Source organism: Eublepharis macularius, chromosome 13 (assembly GCF_028583425.1).
Source record: "Eublepharis macularius isolate TG4126 chromosome 13, MPM_Emac_v1.0, whole genome shotgun sequence".
Taxonomy (NCBI): domain Eukaryota; kingdom Metazoa; phylum Chordata; class Lepidosauria; order Squamata; family Eublepharidae; genus Eublepharis; species Eublepharis macularius.
Window position 1 is genome coordinate 55,257,101 of NC_072802.1, and position 20,077 is coordinate 55,277,177.

The window sequence follows — 20,077 nt, forward strand, 5'->3', positions numbered from 1 at the left end:
GGCGAGGCCCGCCGCCGCCGCTACCGGCCCGCCGCCGCCGCCGATCGCCAGCCTGGAGTCAGTCGCGCCGCCGCTCCGCCGAGCTGCTCGGGCTGCCGCGGCTGCCCGTCTGGCGCGAAGCGTGCCACGCTCGGGCGTCACATGCTGGCTGAGATCATCCTCCCCGACGGGGCGGCCGCAAGACGGCGGCGAGGGAGGGAGCGAGCGAGAGAGCGAAGGAGAGAGGGCAGGCGGGAGGGGCGCCCTTAACCCTTTCGCCCCGGCCCCCAGCTCGCTCGCTTGCTCGCGTTCACACGACGCAGAGCCCCGATCCAGCCCGAAAGGGGCCCCTCGGAGATTGAGTTGAGTTTGCCCCCCCCCCTCACGCGTTTATGGAGGAAGCCGTTGCCGCAGCCCAAACAACAAAAGGCTCCTGCGGTAAGCAGGTAAGCCGAGCCACACGTGACGCCGCTGGGATCTGGGATTCAGCTGCAGAATGGATTGGGGCGGCGGCACCGGGGAAGGAAGGGGCTGAACTCTTCCCCGTTCCTGCCCCCCATAAAATGCCCCCTCGGCTCATTTAAGCCCAGGAAGAAGGGGAGAGGGCAGAGAACCCCTCTCAGTATCCCGCGCTCCACAGCACACTGCTGCGTTTGGAATATAAGAGGTGCCTTGTTGGAGGAAATCTTCCGTCCGCCTAGTCCAGCATCCAGGTTCACACAGTGGCCAACCAGTTGCCCTGGAGGGCGACCACAGAGGCCAAGACCTTCCTCTAATGTTGCCTCCTAGCACCAGTACTGTAGGTTTGCCTCTCCCTTTTGTCATCTTTGGCTGTTGGGGCATTCTCCTCGAATCTGTCTAATCCGTTAAATGTTATGGTTAAATTGCACATCTGGGGACGGATCCCAGAGTCACGTGTACTGCACATTTATTGTGGCATATTCTTTCATGCTCCGGAGCCCACTTCTTCAGACACATGATATAGTGTGCCCCCGTCTATATACAGACACACAGAAGGGTGGCAGAGAAGGGGAAGAAAATTGCTGCAAAAACTAAAAGACCCCACAGTCCAAGAGTGTTACATTAGAACACAACAGAAAACAAAGTCCAATGAGTGAATAAAAGACTATACCCACCACCTGTTGAATGAATGCAATCCTGTCTTCAAGTGGAGTACTGCATATAAATCTCTAAAGAAAGGCAATTACTTGTGAGCTGACCACTTCCAGTCTCTATCGAGCCAAAGCTTGACAGTGTTACCTTGGTGGCGGCGGCAGCAGCAGATTCACATTGGACCTTCCTTTGAAACTCACTTCCCAGGCATGTAAAGATCCAGTTTGGCTCATGACCAAACACATGACAAGAGGCTTTAGTCTATACTGTTTTCCAGATCCCAAATGGCCCTGGGAAGACACTGTTTGTCCCCACTGGGGTATACACATGGAGCCACCAACAAGGCAAAGACAACCCCAGCCATTTTGCATCAGGAACATTGCACCGGAGGAAGGAATAAGTGTCTCTGCATGCAATGGTCACCTACTTAATCAGGCTCACGTACACCTGGGAACTGAGTTGTCAGAATGAACTGACAGCACACATCTAGTTGCAGGGACCTAGGGAGGATATGGGGAAGACTTCTTTTTCCAGTGTAGTTTCAATGGGAATACAGTAAGCCTGCAAAGGATCGCACTGTTACATGGCAAACATTCTGGTATGCATTTTTAATGTTTGGTTCGTGCAGGAGGGCATTGTTGGCACCTGGCAGCATATATCATATTGGAGGATGGACAGGTGAATGCACTCCTGTTGGTACCAATCTGTGATAGTTGTTGAGCCCTGTGACACATGTACATGCATATATGGATAGTAAGGAGAACAAGGAGATGATAATATTTGATTTATATACTGCCCTTCAGGACAGCTTAATGCTCACTCCGAGCGGTTTACAAAAAGCGTTATATTCTCATGACAATCACCCCGTGAGTTGGGTGGGGCTGAGAGAGCTCTGAGAGAGCTGTGACTGACCCAAGCTCACCCAGCTGGCTTCAAGTGAAGGAATGGGGAATCAAACCCGGTACTCCAGATTAGAGTCCTGACACACTTAACCACTATATCAAACTGGAAGTCCAAGAGGTGCTGATATATTCAGCTCAGTTACACCGTTCTAAATCCATTACAGAAAATGGGCTTAGAAGAGCCCCCTTCTAAGTGTACTAATGGATTCTGGCCCATGAAACCTTATGCCACAACACATTCATTCATTTACTAGCAACAAAGCCCGTTGTGGTAAAAAATACAACGGGCTCTAGAAAATTGATATGCCAGGCACCTGCTGCGGAGCCTTGGGAAGGCAGTGCTGCCGTACCGGGCATCTCTGCCACCTTCATGGCCTGCATCAGGCAGCTGTGAAGGCTGGGAGCACCGCGGGGGGAGGGGAGAGTGTCCTGGTGTGCTCCTGTGCCCGGCAGCCACTCGATTGGGCCACATTGGGGCCAAATTATGCTGCTGCACCAGGTGGCGGGGCCAAATCGGGTGGCTTCAGAGGCAGAGAGCCAGGGTTGCCAGCCCCCCATCAGGGGTGGGGGATTTCCCTGCTCCTATCCTCTATCCCCTGCCCCCACTTACCTGGCTGGCGGGGAGAGCACTCTGCAGCAGCCCGATCCATCCAGATTTGGGCCATATTCAGGCCAAATCTTGCTGCTGTGGAGCGCAGCAGTGCTCCTGGGCTCTGCAGAGGTCCAAATCGGACTGTATTCGGGCTGAATTGGGCTCAAACTGGGTATGAATCAGGCCAAATCTGGTGTGATTCGGCCCCCTGCAGAGCATGGGAGCGCTCCCAGGGACAGCTCCTGCCCTGCATGATGATGTCACTTCCTGGAAATGATGTCATCACACAGGGTGAGAGCATGTGCACTTTGTGTGCGCAAGGGTGCACAGGAAGGTGAATACCAGGTCCCCCACCTCCCCCTGGGAGGCTAGGGGGGACCTGGCAACCCTACAGGGCACACTGTGGGAGGGAAGCAAGCACCTTAGCGCACTTCTGCACCAGGCAGCTACACGAATTGGCCCCATTGGGGCCAAATTGGGTGGCGGTGCACAGGAATGCAGCCAGGTAAGTGTGGGGGAGGGGGAGGTGCAGTAGCCTCCTCAGCAAGCCCTGTTGCCAAGCACTCACCTCCTTTCCCACTAGGGGCATGCCGCCATGCCTGTGCTCTGGGAAAAGAAGTGAGTCGTCTAGAACATGGCTTGCCTTTTATATAAATAGACTATTTATTTAATATTCCCTAACTTGCCTTTTGAACCAACAGGCCTTCACTCCAAGGTAACAGAAGCATCAGTATGAGATTTATCATAAAATAATTCCAGAGGGTAACTGTATGACTTCTGAACCAAAAATAAACTAGAACTCTTGTAGCCCTTTAACCACTGAAAAAAACCCTAGCAATTGGTGCAAAGGGAAGAATCTTTAATAATAGTATAACCCTACGTGTTTCACATACAACTTCGTCAGGGAATCTTCCAAATTCTTATTACTATTTTCCCGTATGTGCACTACAGCAGAATAGCATAGTAAGTGATTGATATCCCCTTAAACACTACCACAGTTTTATTCTATTGTAAGCATTCATGGACTAGAGTAGTTTTAATCATCTTCAAGTTGCCATAAAATTGCTTGTTTATTTTTGGTGGAACTATTATCATGGAAGGCTTTAGTGATCAAACATTATTATCATGGCAGTGCTTTAGTGCTTTAGCGATCTGGATTAGAACTCTTATCAGTCTCGATAAACTGATTAACTGAACCTTAATCCGGGCAAGAGAGAAATGCTACTAAGCCTGACCCAGGATTCATGATGTCTCCTGTTCTGGATGGGGTTGCACTCCCCTTGAAGAAGCAGGTCTGTAGTTTGGGAGTACTGCTGGACCGGAGTTGACTGTTGGATGAACAGTTGGCAGTTGTGGCCAGGAATGCCTTTGATCAGTTTTGTCTGATTAGCCAGCTGTGGCATTTCCTGGCCAGGAAAGACCTGTGCATGCCCTGGTTACATCTAGATTAGATTAATGCAATGAGTTTTACATGGGTGCCTTTAGACAGAAACTTCAATGGGTGCAGAGTTTGGGTCCAATTTGTTTCCAGGTCCTACTCAAAGTGCTGGAGTTGGCCTTCAAAGCCCGATATGGCTTGGGCCCAACATAGCGGAAGGACTTCCCACTCCCATATGAACCTACTTGCCTGTTAAAGATCATCTTCTGAGGCCCTGCTTCAGGTGCCACTGCCACCTGAGGCAAGACAGTTGACAACCCAAGAAAGAGCCTTCTCTATCATGGCATCAAAACTGGAGAACTCCATCCTCAGAAACATTCGTCTGTCTCCAGGGCTTTTTTTCTGGGAAAAGAGGTGGTGGAACTCAGGACTGCACAATGATGTCACTTTGGGTCAGCTGGAACAAGGGGGGAATTTTTTAAAGTTTAAATTGCCCTCGGTGAAAATGATCACATGGCCGGTGGCCCCGCCCCCTGATCTCCAGACAGAGAGGAGTTTAGATTGCCCTCCATGCCATCTAAACTCCCCTTTGTCTGGAGATCAGGGGGCGGGGCCACTGGCCATGTCACCATTTTCAAGTGGTGCCTGAACTCCGTTCCACCATGTTCCAGCTGAAAAAAGGCCTGGTCTGTCTCCTTCTATCTCTGTTTTCCACCAGCAGGTGAAGAGTTTTTTTGTTTTATCTGGCGACCTTTCTTTCCTGCCCTAATTAATTGTTAAGTTTGTGTTTTTATATATGTACTGTGCAATCCTTAGGGTCACCAAGATGGAGGCAGCTGGCCACTGGAGCAGTTGTGGTGACGCTGGTCCTTTCCCTATGGACATTCCAGAGGGAGAAACAACAACGTATGCCTCTCTGCACGGCCAATCACCAGCCACCAATCTGGCCACTGCCCTTTGATGCCTTCCCCCAAACATAGCCAGAGGGCAGAGAGGGAACACCCAGCAATATCACAACCCTAACAGAACTATGTGGCCAAGTGGCCCCCACCCCGGCCCATAAGGGAAGGGCATCCATGTGGCAGACAGGAAGCCCGTCCCTTGCCCAGCAAGGGCTTGATGGCAGCAAAAGTGCTGCCTACATGCAACCATCCCTGCTCCAAGACATGGGCTGCTTCCACACACGTTGGATAATCTACTTTCAATACTCTTTAGTGAAGATTTGAAACTGCTTTTCCATGTGTGGAACAAAAAATCCACTTCTAAAGGATTACCAAAGTGCATTGAAAGTGCATTATTCAACGTGTGTGGAAATAGCCATACACCCCTTTCCCCTAAACACAGAAAGACAAAAAGACACAGGGCTGGCCTTGAACATACAGCCTCCGCCCCTCACATACCCAGGACCAACATCGTTACCATTTGTCCAAGAGGGGAGGTTCCAACAAGGCATGCCACCAGGTACTAGACACCCCAACTGCACCCTGATGTCACCATCAGTCACAGGTGGTCAGGAAGAGAATATTGCACAGACTTAGTGGAAAGGGACTAGGATAGCATGGGCAGGGCCCCTGCTTTGATCCCCCCATGCATGGGGAGAGACGAGAGGCAGGCAAATGCCCCACAGCTGATATTATGCCCCCACAAGTTGGCCAGGTTGCTACTCCACCACCTCCCCTCTGCTACATCCATGGCAGAAGCTCCCATGCATCCAAAACAGGCAGCTCTCTCAGGGACAATTCCCCAGGAGTATGCCCTATTGCATGACGTGGGGCATGTTGCCGGTAGAGGCAGGTTTGGGTCACCCTCACATGAACTTACTATCGGCCTAGGTTGCAGGAGACGGCAATGCTGGGGCAGTACCTGGCCTTGTGAAGGGGAATGGGGTACAGGTACAGAATCCCAGGCTAAGGCAGCTGGATTCCCACCCCGTTTACCTGTCAGTACATGATTGCCCTTTCAAGTTGAGTCTCTGGGGAGCGGGAACCTGTTAGGGTTCAAAAATGAGATATGTCAGCCACACAGTAAGGACTTTGTTTGCCAGCATGGTGCTAAGTGCCCACTCTCCCACCACCAAAGTGCTGTAAGTGCGCACAGCAGAGAGCTCTGAGACAGAGTCCCATGCTGTGTGCCCTACCTCTTGACTTATGGGGCACCCTGGCTGGGGGTTATATTGTGTGGGCAGGGGCTGTGATTTAGTGCGAGGGAGAGTTTGTCCACTACTGGGGAGGAATTGGTTGTGGTTGTAGTTGGGATTGTGTGCCCCAGCAGGGCTTTTGAGCAGGGCCATGCTTGTGGTGTGTGTGTGTGTGGGGGGACACTTGGGCTATCAGCTATGCCATGTTTTTTGATGGCATAACTTGATGCCAGTTGGAGGATGTTCCTGGGCTGGAGTGACTTAGCAAGCCAACTAACTCTAGCCATACTCCTGGATCTCTCTCTTCCTGCACTGGCACAGGAGTTTATATCAGTAGTCCACTAGTTGATGGCCACAGTGGGGCTGCGGTAGTGGCTAGGACTGGCATAGCAGCACCAGGACACCTCCAGTGTATCTCAGAGATATGCTGGTATACCACTTAGTTCCCTGTGCACCCTCCCCTTAGGATTGTGCTGGTATTTTATTTTTATAATGTGTTTTTATGCTCGGTTTTGAATTGTTAACTGCATTGGTGGCCCCAATGAGGCAGAAAGGAGGGGTATAAAATTTGTAAATAAATAAATAACCTCATGAAGAAACTTGCAGAAATACAAATAGATATTATCTTTTTATTATCAACCATCAAATCTTTAAATGCTTTAAATGCTACCAATACCAAATCTTTAAATGCTACTACCAAAATGCTACCTTGCCACCAAAAGGGTACAAACTAGAAGAAAAGAGTCAAGGAAAGTAGCACTCACCATGGATAGAATTCAGATATTCTACCAGTGTCATCTTAAGCAAAGTTACACCCTACAAAGCCCATCAATTTCAGTGCTGAGAAGAGTGTAACTCCACTCACTCAGGATTGCCCTGCAAGTGAAATAAAAGCCCCTTATAAACAAAATAATACCCCTTATACATCATACAATGTTTGATTTAAATTATGTCAGTTCACACACTTGATTGCCAACCACCAAGAGTATTATTTACTTAGTACATTTTGCATTTATAAATGGATATATGTATGTGAGAATCAGTGGGATAGACTTCCACATACATAGAATTGGTCTGCACACTGTAATACCAGCTATCTCTGTTAACTATTTTAAAATATTGGCATTACATAAGGTTTACTCTTCCAATTTTATCCTGACTGCAACTTTGTGAGATCAGTTGGGCTGAAAGAAAGTGACCCAAAGATCTTCATGTCTGAGGGAAGTTATAAATTTAGGTGTGTCTGGCTGATGTTCATCGCGCTCACCCCCACACCATACCAAACACTATCCTAATTTTTTTTTAAAAAAATTGGTACCGTTATGATCATTATTCCAGAGTGGACATCTGTCAGGCAGCCTAATCCCATGCCTGCTTATTTGGAAGTAGTTTTTACTGAATTTGCTCCCAACTAAAAGTGTAATAAAGTTACAAAGTGCAAAAAAGTTACAGTGCAATCCCATACAAAGTAAACCTTCTGTCGCCATTGAAATTAGAGTTACCAGTTTCAGGTTGGGAAATTACTGGAGATTTGGGGGTGGAGCCTGCGAAGAGGAGCTGGGGAGAGACTTCCGTGGGGTATAATGCCATTGAGTCAATCTTTCAACGTAGCTATTTTTTTCCAGGGGAACTGATCTATGAAGCCTGGAGATGACTTGTAATTCCGGAAGACTCCAGGCCCCACCTGGATGTTGGCAAACCTAATTGAAACTGATGGGCTTAGAAGGGTAACTCTGTTTAAAGTCGTTTCAGGTAGACAGTCGTGTTGGTCTGCAGTGGAACAGCAGAATCTGAGTCCAGCGGCACCTCAGAGACCAACAAGATTTTCAGGGTATAAGGTTTTGTAGAGTCAAAGCTCCCTTCTTCAGATACCACACTAACAGTGAAATCCTAAAAAAAGACTTCAGTCTAAGTCCATTGAAATGAATGGGTTTAGACCGGAATAACTCTTTTTAGGATTGCACTGTTAGTTTCCTTTTTCGTGTAAGCATTCAGATACTATCTGAAGCAGGGCGATCCGACTCTCAAAATCTTACACCCTGAAAAACTTGGTCTCTAAGGTGCCGGTGGACTTAAATCCTGTTGTTCTGTTCAAGGTTGCATATGAAGGGTCTAAGCCCAGTTCCTGTCTAAACCCAGCTGCAAAGGATTGCACTGTAAATCTGTTGCAGCAAAAACAACTGCATCTTTAAGAGAAATCTTTAAATGTCCATATTATTAACCAAATTGTTATTGTTATTGTTATTACCCTTAACGGTGACAATAATAATTTTAAACTTTGAGCGCTAGGGGTCTTCCTCAAGGAAGGCTTGCCAGCTCCAGGTTGAGAATTCCTGGAGATTTTGAGGGTGGAGACTGAAGAGGACCGAGTTTGGGGAGGGGCCTCAACAAGGTATAATGCGATAAAGTCCACCCTCTAGAGAATCCATTTGCTCTAGAGTAACTGACCTCTGTCGACTGGAGATCACTTGTCATTCCAGGAGATCTCCAGCCACAACCTGGAAGTTGGCAAGCCCACCTCAAGGTCTCGTCAATAGGCTGACGTGGGCACCTTCTGATGCGGAACCTTCGAGCGACGGCCGTTGTTTTCGGTCGGACTACAATCGTGACGGACGGCAAGCAGGAAGCGGCCGATACCGTCCATCCGGGTTTTGTTGGGTTACCATCATGGAGGGAGCTTTGGAGCTGGAGGCTTTTCGTCGCCGCTGGCGAGGAGAATTGGTTCGGAGTCGGAGGAGCTCCAGGGATGCCTGCCCGGAGCGGAAGAGGCCTCGGCTGCAGCCCGAGCCCGAAGGGGCGGCCCCGGAGCCTGTGAGTGGCTGGGGAGGCTGCGGGGGGATCCCTTGTGGAGAACCGGACGCCGAGCCCTGTAAGCGCACGGCGAAACCCTGCAAGTGGGCCGCTGAGCTGCATCTTGCGCCCGAGCCCGACTGCGTCCAGGAGGCCCCTGGAGGAGGAAAAGAAGACTTTCTGGGACAGCTCATCCGGGACTTGGTATGGGAAAGGAATGGGATGGTATTAGAGTTGCCAACCTCTAGGTGGTGTCTGGAGATCTCCCGGAATTACAGCTACCTCCCGTCTACAGGGATCAGTTCCCCTGGAGAAAATGGCTGCTTTGGAGGTGGCGCTATACCCCACTGAGGCTTATCCCGTCCACAAATCTTGCATCCTCCAGGCTCCACTCTCATAATCTTCCAAGAGTTTCCCATTCTCGAGCTGGGAGCCTCCTTAGCTACAAATTATATTGCCTTCTCCCTCTCAGCAACCATCAAGTCTAATTTTTTCCCCTAAAGAAGTAGAATAAATCCCAGCAGAATAACTGCATTAGGCATGTGGAGTCAAAAATGTCCATGACTGTTGTGGAGCTTAAAAGTTGGGCAGGTTGACTCTCCTAGAATGCAGCCCACTTCATTAAGCACAGGAAACATACTGTGACCAGACCAGCAGGCACAATGTAAGATTTTTTAGCTCTGGAGCCTGCTTTGCCGTCATAAGTGTCTCACAACACTTATGCCGTTATAAATGGCTCACAACAGTTTAAAAGTGTTCCTTCTGGCCCTCCCCTTTTCTCAATACCTGCCAGTGCATGTAAAGATTACTCTTCGTGTAGATGACTGTTAAAGGGAGATTAGGTAGGTTAATGGAGGAGAGGCTCATCCTCTATTTCTATCCATTCTAATTAATCATCATATCCATGATGATTAAATAGAACCTCCTCATCCAGAGGCAGTCAACTTCAGAATGCCAGTGCTATGAGGGAGTATCAGGGGAAAGGCCTCTATGCTCTGTTTGTTGGATTTCCAGGGCAACTGATTGGCCACTGTGAAACAATGTGCTGAACTAGATCACCTGCTGGTATGATCCAGCAGTTCATCTTGTACATTCTTAGTCTCTGTTGGCCAGTTTGGAATGCTGGTTGTTTGGACTGTGCACGCAGGTACAGTTTATAGCAGCAAGGAAACAGCCTTATCTGTGATTGTCTCTGGTTTCTTTGCGAAGTGCTTCATCCAGTCTTGCCTTCTTTCTTAGCTTTTGCCATATTGGAGGTAGGAAAAAAAATAAAACATTGAAAATAGGAAACACAAATTTTGTAGCCAATAAAAGAGAATGTATTATTTGATTAGAGGCAATTTCATCGTGTCAAAATACAACTAACAGAATAAATGTGCAGTTGAATTAAATTTTATAACAATGAAAATATGTAACTCTTCAATAGTATTATCCTCCTCATACACATTACAGCAGAGTAATTATGGATAGAATTATCATTCTCTGATTCTTTAACTTGTCTTAAACAAAAACATTCATACTAAACATTTTCAGTGAGTAAAACCTTGTCTTTAAAAAGCTTTTCACTCATTCTAGAGATTTTTCATAAGTGTTTTTTTAGTGCTCCCTGAAATTTCTAATGATTCTGTTTGGAGCACCTAAGCGCAAAAAAAAAAATTCCTCAGGAGGGAAAAAAACTGAAAAAGTTCATTTTTTTTAATTCCCCCCCCTCCTATATCTGTACATCTACCAGTAAAATGTCAAAGGATATTGGTATGCAAAACCCCAAAGTTAAGCTCAGATACTGTCCCTAATGTTAAGCTTGCTACATTAGTTGAACACCTATAGTGGCTATTCTTAGAATCAGGCAGTGCCAGGTGAATCTCTTTACTCTTGAACCCTTTTGCTATGTTAAGACTGCTCTGTAATGTTTAAAAGGTTGTAAGTGGTTGTCCTTGGATGTAAATGGTTGTCCTTAGAGCTCTTCACTGTATGCCCATGTCCACTGACATTTGGTGGGTGGCTGTGCACCCAAGATGATTTGTCTTTTTCCTTCCTCAGTGATATTTTACTGCCTAGTGAAAACTGTCCTTTTTCAGAGACCTCACTTAGTCTCATGGTAATATTTATGCTTGCTTTATTTTTTTTTTAAATTCGTCCAATATTTCTATTGCTTATTGGGCTCAATCTCTGCTGATCTTTGTATTTTTGTAGTTTCAGAACAATAGGTTTTAACTTTTTTGTTGATTATTTGCAGACTGCCCCAGTTCCTTATTTTAAAAATTTATTTACTTCATTTATAACCCACCCACCCACCCCAGTGGGGACCCAAAGTGGCTTGCATTGTTCTCCTCTCCCCCATTTTATCCTTACAGCAACCCTGTAACATAGGTTAGGCTAAGAGTATGTGAATGGCTCAAGGGTCAGCCAGCAAGCTTCCATGGCAGAGTGGGTGTTTGAATCTGAGTCTCACAGATTGTAGTCTGACCAGGGCTTTTTTTCTGGGAAAAGAGGTGGTGGAATTCAGTGGGTTGCCAGCACAGGGGGCAACCCATGACGGGAGGTGGTGCCCCTGGTACCACATGCGCATGCACAAAGTGTGCGTACACTCCCAGGACCACACAAAACTTTGGGTCAGCTGGAACAAGGGGGGGAGTTTTTTAAAGTTTGTTTCACCCTTGGCGAAAATGGTCACATGACTGGTGGCCCCGCCCCCTGATCTCCAGACAGAGGGGAGTTTAGATTGCCCTCCGCACTCCTCTCTGTCTGAAGATCAGGGGGCGGGGCCACCGGTCATGTGACCATTTCCAAGAGGCGCCAGAACTCCGTTCCACCGCGTTCCAGCTGAAAAAAAGCCCTGAGTCTGACACTACGCAATACATCACACCATTGAAAGGTGGAGTATAATACTAATGTCACATAAAAGTGCATGTCCACAAGCTAGTTCCTGCTATTTTATTTTCCTCCATATGTTTAATCTGTTTTCCTCAGGCATACACTCATGCGGACAAACAGTATATGCTAACCGTGCGACTATGGATATCGCTGGCAGTAATTACCATGAATGCAGAAGCTTGTGTTCCAGTATCCTTGGTCATGAGAATAGACTTATGACAAGTTCACATGTGATTGTATGTTCGTGTGAATAAAGTTGGTTGGGAGAAAAATACATATAGTGTATGCACAAGCCCTAGGTACCTTTCCTGTTTGAATCTGCTTTCGTTGGAAGAAACTTTCAGTCAAAAGGCCAATGCATTGTATAAATTAAGTAGACTGAAAATAATCTTTGTAATTGTCTGTCTCAAGGAGTTTAAAAGATTTGCGGTATGTATTTCTGTTGTGGCCACTATATAAAGCTCTAATTTATGCGAAGATTAGGAGAAGCTTGTTACTCTTCATTCTAGTTAATTACACTTTTTTTTAAAAAAAAAGACACAGATTAAATTTCTGATGGCTGTAAATTAATCCATTTATGGAACAAGAGCTCCATTAGTGCAGTGGCGTGTAAATGTGTGTCTCCAAGGAGAGGTTGGCGGTGTTTTGTGTTTTGGATCCTGTCCATCAGATGCTCAAGAAAAGCTGGGGCTAGGTTAACAAGACGGCTTTCTTCATTTTGTTTATGCACTCTGTGTTCTGATGGCAGATCTTGTGCCGCACAGAGTCCTAAACAGAAGTAAAAAGAGGGCTGACTGTCATGTTAAAGATTCTTTCCTTCTTAGACCTGCACATTGTGTTAAAGTAATAGGATGTTCTGATTTATGGCCCTTTATAGGGATGGAGAGGGTATTATCCCCGGTCACATCATCTATAGGGAAAGCAATTTCTTAGTCCCCTGTTTTCTGCTCATCTTCCTGACTGGGCTTTCCTTGGGCTTAAACTGGAGTCACTCTATGCTGTTAGACCATACGCCCAATGTACTTTATGCACAAATGGAGCAGGCATATACTAAGCTTGTCTGGGCTATCTAGACTGTTCTCATTCCATGTGATAACTTGATGTTACTGGGATAATGTAATTGTTTCATATTGCTTTTTTGGCATTGTCTTCTGCCTTTGTAACCTACTTCCTGCATTATCGTATGTCATGCATTAGACAGGATTTTGAGGGAGCTGTCCTATTCCCCTTGCACTGTTTGTTGGGTATTTTATGCAGTCTGGATTGTTTTCTATATTTTGTAATCTATATTAAATCTAAGAGAGAAAGGCACGCTATAAATGAAGTAAAATAAATAAAGTTGATCTAACACAGAGAGGCCATTGGTCCATTTAATTCAGTACTGATATTTGCCTCTGGCAGTGGCCCTCCCAGATTTCAGACAGACAAAGATGTTCCCCAGAATTGTGAATCTTTAACCAGACACAAAGTGCCAGTACTGAGATCACGCAAGGCACTTCATTGCAGAACAGAATTTGAACTCTGAGCTCTGCAGTCTTGCTATTCACTTTAATGACTGTATCACCCTACCCTCTTTGCTTCTACTGTAAGATGGAATGTGGACTAAGTAAAATATTGTGCTACTAAGCTCCATCACCAGAAGTCTGACCATCTCTGTTTTCCTTACTGCCTCTTTTCAGAATGAAATAAATGAAGTTCCCTTCTTTGATGTTCAGCTGCCTTATGAACTGGCATTAAAAATCTTTTGGTTCCTTAGTAGGACGGAGCTGGGAAGATGTGCTCAGGTAGGTTTTGCTTGGCTCTTCCTTCAGCTTGGAGGTAATTTGCATTGCATTCAATGTGTCTTGCTTCTCAGTCAATTTATTTAAAATTGTTGCAGGGGTGGAGTTTTCTCTCGCTGTAGGTGGCTGAATGTGCATGGTCTGGTGTGAGAGGGAATGAGATTGTTCCACTGGGTCAGGGGAGCACCAGTTTGCCTTTGGTATCTTCTTCAAGTTGCCTGCATAGCAGCGTTCTGTTTTGGAGCACTTGGTTGTATGTACTTGTTCTTATCCTAATTGTTATCTAAGGAGCTCAGAGTGACATACATGGCTCTTCCCTTCTCCATTTTATCTTCACATCAGCCTGTGCCAAAACCTTTGGAGTATCCTAGTCTCTGTTGACAGGGGCAGTGTATCTTTCCGGGATGTGTGCATTGCCAGTATTGCTTCATACTTTTCCATGCCTGCTGTAAAGATGGCTGTTTTGCTACTGGAACTTAAGGAAGGAAGTGAAAGGTCTTGTGCAGACATCTTGTTAGCTTGCACATGCTTTGTAGATCAAGAGCCATCCAAGGTGTACATGCTCTTTCCCCTTTCTCTGGAGTCACTTCTCTTGCCACCTCCAGGTCAGCATAAAGAATTAAAGTGCCATATTTATAAGTAGGGTTCCTTCTTAAACCAGAATTTGAAAGCATTTGATGTCGGTTTGCAAACTGTGGTTATGAGGGAGCATGATGAGCATCAGTCATCCCTGCATATGTATCTCTAACCATGGTTAACTCAAGAGCAGGAGTTCATTCTGGAAAGGGAAGGAAATGCATTCCCCTAAGACTGGATCCTGATTTGCAAAGCATAGATTGAAGTGAGCCAGTATTATATTTTTGCATCAGACCATGTTGTCTTGGGTTTGACAAATTTTCTTTAGCTCCAGGAGCTAGCCAGACTTGCTTTCCAGCCCTCAGGATTTAATATTTTAATCACCATATCTTCTAGTTATTACCCTACCACAGAATGTAATCCTAACTCCATCACAGTTTCTTGTAATTTTTTTAAAGCCATTACAAAAATGTCATAGAAAAATCACAACACTTTTAAATCAAATGTTGTCATCACCACAGCAAAAAGCTACCCTATAATCCTAGCCTAACTTCCCTCAATTTCTCATAATTCCATTATTGCTTGAGTTCTGGAGCTAGTATAGAAAGCAACTGGTTAAGAAATGAGTTCTTCCACCACCACTGAACAGTATAAAGTTAAGTTTACATATAAATGTAATAAATACAGTGCCAAGAATTCCATGCGTATTTATTTTTGTTTTACACAACAATACATTCTGATGCAGTATGATAAATATGCTTTGTACTTCCACTGGGAGCTGCTAGGAGATTCTACAATAAAATCATTGTCAAAAGTACCAAGTGCGACAATGAAATTTCTAGGCACCAGGGTGACTAGGTGACCTGGTGCCTGGGATTTGTTGAACCCTGGGTTGGAACATATATATATGAAGCTGCCTTGTGTGGAGTTGAACCATTGGCCATGGAGCTCAGTATTGTTCAGCATGACTGGCAACAGCTCTCCAAAATCTATGACAAAGGAAGTTTTTCCCTATCATCTATTACCTGAGATCTTTTAACTGAAGGTTCTGTGGGTATGTATATATCTCTTATTGTTCCTTGTCTGTGTATCTGTGGTGTAAGAGAAAGCAGGAATAAAGTAAGAGTTAACTAGAGGTGCTCATTATTTATTTTCCTCTGAGAAGCTGATCAAGGTTCAGGTCCAGTCGTGACTTAAAGACCAACAAGAGTTTTCAGGGTATAAGCTTTCAAGAGTTGAGCTCTCTTTGTCAGATATGTTTTGTACCTGATGAAGGGAGTTTGACTCTCAAAAATTTATACTCTAGAAACTCTTGTTAGTCTTTAAGGTGCTACTGAACTCGAACCTTGCTCATCAGATCAATACAGCTACCTCTACCTTAAACTATTTGAGAAGCTGAAATCAGTTCAGTATTGTATTAATATGGGAGCTATATTGCCTAGTGAATGGCTTACAGGTTAGACTAATGAATTCCCTGTAGAGAGCAGCAATGCTTTTGGCTGCCTTTCACACCTTTATTGGTCCATTGTGATGCTTTCTTCTTCATTTTTGGAACAGCTTTATCCTCTGTGTTTGGCTATAGGCAAATATGGTATTCTGAAAGGGTTCTTTAGAAACAGTCCCTGGATATTCAGAGGCAGCAAAAATCTTAGCAAAGTTCCAGGGTTTTACAAGGCTTTTGGAATGAGATGGATAGCCAAAGCTTTTAGTCTGCTTTTAGAGTGATCAAGTAAAAAACAGCGTAATAAAAATAAAGACCTTTTTCATTTTTCTCTTGGTGCTTTTGATTTTGAATGAAGGAAGACCTCTTCTGTTAAATGGAATGCCCCGTTGCTTTTCAATGCTATTGTGTAAGAGGGTTTTTTTATTATTATTACTAGCGGCAGAGCACTTTGGGAGTTGGTGAAATTGCACCGGTTAGCGGAACTGGCATCATGAGCGATGTGAGTGCCTTGAGAGAGAGAGAGTCTGTTTCCTTAACATCTTGCTGCCAAATGGGTAACTGGCTGACAGCAAAATAGCTTGACTGTGGAGCTGCTCGAGATGAAATCACTATGCAAAACTGCTTGGAGAAGTATAACTTTACCGTGACTCCCGTGACTCCCCCCCTGCAGTTCTGTTTTGTTTTCTTGTAACTTTTATAAAACGTGGGGTGAGGGGACAGTTCTATTACGTTTAAACATTGCAAGATCGCTCATACCATATAAACCAGCAGGATTAGCCCTGTCTTGCAACTGTCTTGTAGACTTTCCCCCCTATTTATTTTATTTTACTCCATTTATACTCTGCTGTTAGAACTAATTCACAGTCCACCTGAGATTCTGTAAATGTTGAGATTCAAACGGCTCTTGCTGCTGAGAAAGACGTTCTCCTTTAAAGGTTACTTAAGGCAGAATTGCATGTTATACTGGTAAAGAGTCCAGTAGCACCTTTAAGACTAACCAACTTATTTGTAGCATAAGCTTTTGAGAACCACAGCTCTCTTTGTCAGATGCATGGAGGGATCTGATGAAGAGAGCTTGACCAGCGGAGAATTTGCTATTGGCTTCCCAATATCAATATCTGAAAGACGATGGGAGCACCTGCTGAAATCTCTATGGCTTAGGGGCATGTCTCTGTGCTATAGTACGATTAATTTATGGAAGACAGAACTTGAATACAGGGTGGTGAGGGGAGGAGAGAGAATGCACACGGTCTTGATCACCCAGTTGAGATAGAAGCAGGGCTCATTTTGAGGGGAAAAGCAGGAACGCAGTTCCGGTAGTTCTCCAAAGAGGTCACATGTCAGGTGGCCCCGCCCACCTGATTTTTGGCCTGTTTTGGCCTGGATTGGGCCCAATATGGCCAGGATCGGTCCTCTGACAGGGGGTGGATCGCTCCTGCTCAGCAGCGGCCCAGTTCTGACCATTTTGGGCCCCTTTTCAGCCATTTTCAGCCCCCTCTTGCCATTTTGGGCCCATTTTGGCCCTGAATGGCCAGGATTGGGTCCAAAACAGCCAGGATAGGTGAAGTCAGGGGGTGTGACATATGCAAATCAGTTATGCTAATAACACATTTCTGGTGATGTCAAGGGGCGTGGCATATGCTAATGAGTTATGCTAATGAGTTTCTGCAGCTCTTTTTCTACGAAATGACCCCTGGATAGAAGTCTTAATCAGGTTTGAAATGCGAAATGGTTAGAGTGTCACGCTGACGGTACAATCCTAAACAGTCACTCCAGTTTTAGGATTACTCTGTAAGACTAGAAAGATCCATGTTCAGATCCCTCCTTGGAAATAAAGATTATTGGATGACCTTGTTCTCTTTCACATATTTCATAGAGATGTTTGTGAGGACAAAATGGAGAAGGGAGAACCAAGCATGTGGTCCTTTGCACCTTGGAGGAACACAGCAGTCCGGATGAGCATTTGTGACTGAATGCCGATCAACTTGAGCAGAACATGATCGAGAAGGGAAATAAAACTATGCAAAAACTGTAATGTGAAACAGCTTGTTCTGAGTCCAGTTCAGAATGCTTGTATTAGCCTTTAGGCTTGAGGCTGTCTTAATATAACTGTATATGTAAAAGTTTTGTTTGACAGTCTGTTGGGTTTTTTTTAAAAAAAACTCTTGGTTTTAATCTGCTTTAATCCTTGTGCTGTTTGACCTTGGTGCTGGCCACCTCAGATGTTTGGAAAGGCAGGGTATGAATAAATTAAAAAGTTATTTATTTGATGCTGGGACATATCTTGGGATGTATTTGACAGGAGGGGTTGTATCTCGGCAGAGCACATACTTGCATGAAGTGGGTTCTCCGTTCCTAGAGTTTCCAGTAAAAGGTTCTCTGGTATTTAGTGTAGAGGGGGGGGAAATCTCTGCCAAAGTTTCTAAAGGGTATTTGCTCAAATGGCCAATAATAGGACTCGGTATAAGGCAGCTTCCGATGTTCACGTCTGTCTGAAGGCTCGCTTCCTCCGATACAAATCTGCCTGTTTCCTGGGGTCCTTGTCAGAGGCCCAGCTCACAATGCCTCTTCCTTCTAAGGTTAGATGGTGGTGACCAGAGACGGGGCCTCTTGTGTTGTGGCACCCTTACTCTGCAGTGTCCTTTCCAGAGATGCCCATACGGCACTAATTCTCTTGCCTTCTAGATGCTGGGATGAGCCATTTTTGTTCTCCTGTACCTTTGACACTTGACTGCTTTTATTATTTCCATTTAATCTAAATGTACTATTGTGCTTTTTAGACTGGCTTAATTTTTACAAATAATACTCACTTTTAAAAAGGAATGATGGGTCAGGAAGGTTTTAACTGAACAAATGAAAGAATGATAATGAAAGAAGGAAGAAAAGCAACAAAAAAAATTCCATCTTCTCCCTACTCAACATGCTTAGCCTGATAGCCAGTGTTGTGTGGTGGATAGAGTACTGGGCTTTGACTGGAGAGCCTGGTTAGAATTCCCACTCAGCCATAAAACTTACTGGATGACCTGGGATCAGTCATTTTCAGCCTAACATACCTGTCAGGATTCAATTGTTGAAAGGTAACCATACGTAGCCCTGACCTAGGTAGCCCAAGCGAAGCCTGTCTCATTAGATCTCAGAAGCTAAGCAGGATTAATCTTGATTAGCAATTGGATGGGAGACCTTCAAAGAAGACCAGGGTTACAGAGGCAGGCAGTGGCAAACCATCTGTCAGTCTCGTGCTTCAAAAGCCCTAGCGGAGGTCGCCATAAGTCCGCTGTGACTTGAAGGCATTTTCTACCACCAACCCTCCGTATTTATTATTTATTTATTTATTTATTTATTCAATTTATATACCGCCCATTCCCAGGGGCTCTGGGCGGTGAACAGTTAAAATTGATAAAAACAAACTAAAATCAATATACAAATAATAAAACAAATTAACAAGGTGCAGTGGTGGGGAGAACCTTCCCCACCCCAAAGGTGGGAGGCCGACATGGCACCGCCCCCTTCAATCACCAAACGCCTGGCGGAACAGCTCTGTCTTACAGGCCCGGCGGAACGATAATATGTCCCGCTGGGCCCGGGTTTCCATTGACAGAGCGTTCCACCAGGCTGGGGCCAGGACTGAAAAGGCCCTGGCCCTGGTTGAAGCGAGGCGGGCTTCCTTAGGGCCGGGGACCACAAGTAAATATTTATTCGCTAATCGGAGCGATCTCCGGGGAACGTACAGGGAGAGGCGGTCCCGAAGATATGCCGTCCCAACCCACTCAGGGCTTTAAAGGTAAGAACCAACACTTTGAACCTGATTCGGAATTCAACTGGAAGCCAGTGCAGCTGGCGCAGGACAGGTGTGATGTGTGACTGGTAAGGTATACCAGTCAGGACCCGTGCCGCCGCATTCTGGACCAGTTGTAGTTTCCGGATCAGGCCCAGGGGTAGCCCAGCGTAGAGTGAGTTACAGTAATCTAGCCTGGAGGTGACCGTCGCATGGGTCACTGTAGCCAGGTCCTGGGGCGTCAGGTAGGGGGCAAGTTGCCTGATCTGACGAAGATGGAAAAATGCAGACTTGGCAACCGCCGTGACCTGGGCCTCCATCGATAGGGAGGCATCCAGGAACACACCCAGACTCTTTACCACTGGCAAAGTTGCCAGTGGTGTCCCATCCAGGGCAGGGAGCTGGATCCCAACATCTGGCAGCCCCCGTCCCAGCTGCAGGACCTCCGTCTTCACTGGGTTCAATTTCAGCCTGCTCTGTTTCAACCATGCCGTCACAGCCTCCAAAGCTCTGGCCAGATTGTCTGGGGCCGTGTCTGGCCGGCCGTCCATCAACAGAAAAAGTTGGGTGTCATCCGCGTATTGATGACAACCCAGCCCAAACCTCCGCACCAACTGGGCGAGGGGGCGCATATAGATGTTAAATAACATCGGGGAGAGTATCGCCCCTTGGGGAACCCCGCACACCAAAGGGTGACGGGGCGATAGATCTCCCCCGAGCGCCACCTTCTGTCCCC

At 45.9% G+C, this 20,077-nt stretch overlaps 1 protein-coding gene across 1 annotated transcript in view; it reads left to right on the forward strand.

The window, feature by feature from the left end:
* Positions 1-8,768: 8,768 nt before the first annotated feature.
* Positions 8,769-20,077, forward strand: part of FBXW8 (F-box and WD repeat domain containing 8) — a 96,653-nt gene continuing 85,344 nt past the window's right edge. Inside the window, exons 1-2 of the mRNA XM_054996150.1 lie at positions 8,769-9,095; positions 13,445-13,549. Of these exons, the coding sequence (XP_054852125.1) occupies positions 8,769-9,095; positions 13,445-13,549 (432 nt within the window). The remainder of the gene's footprint in view (positions 9,096-13,444; positions 13,550-20,077) is intronic.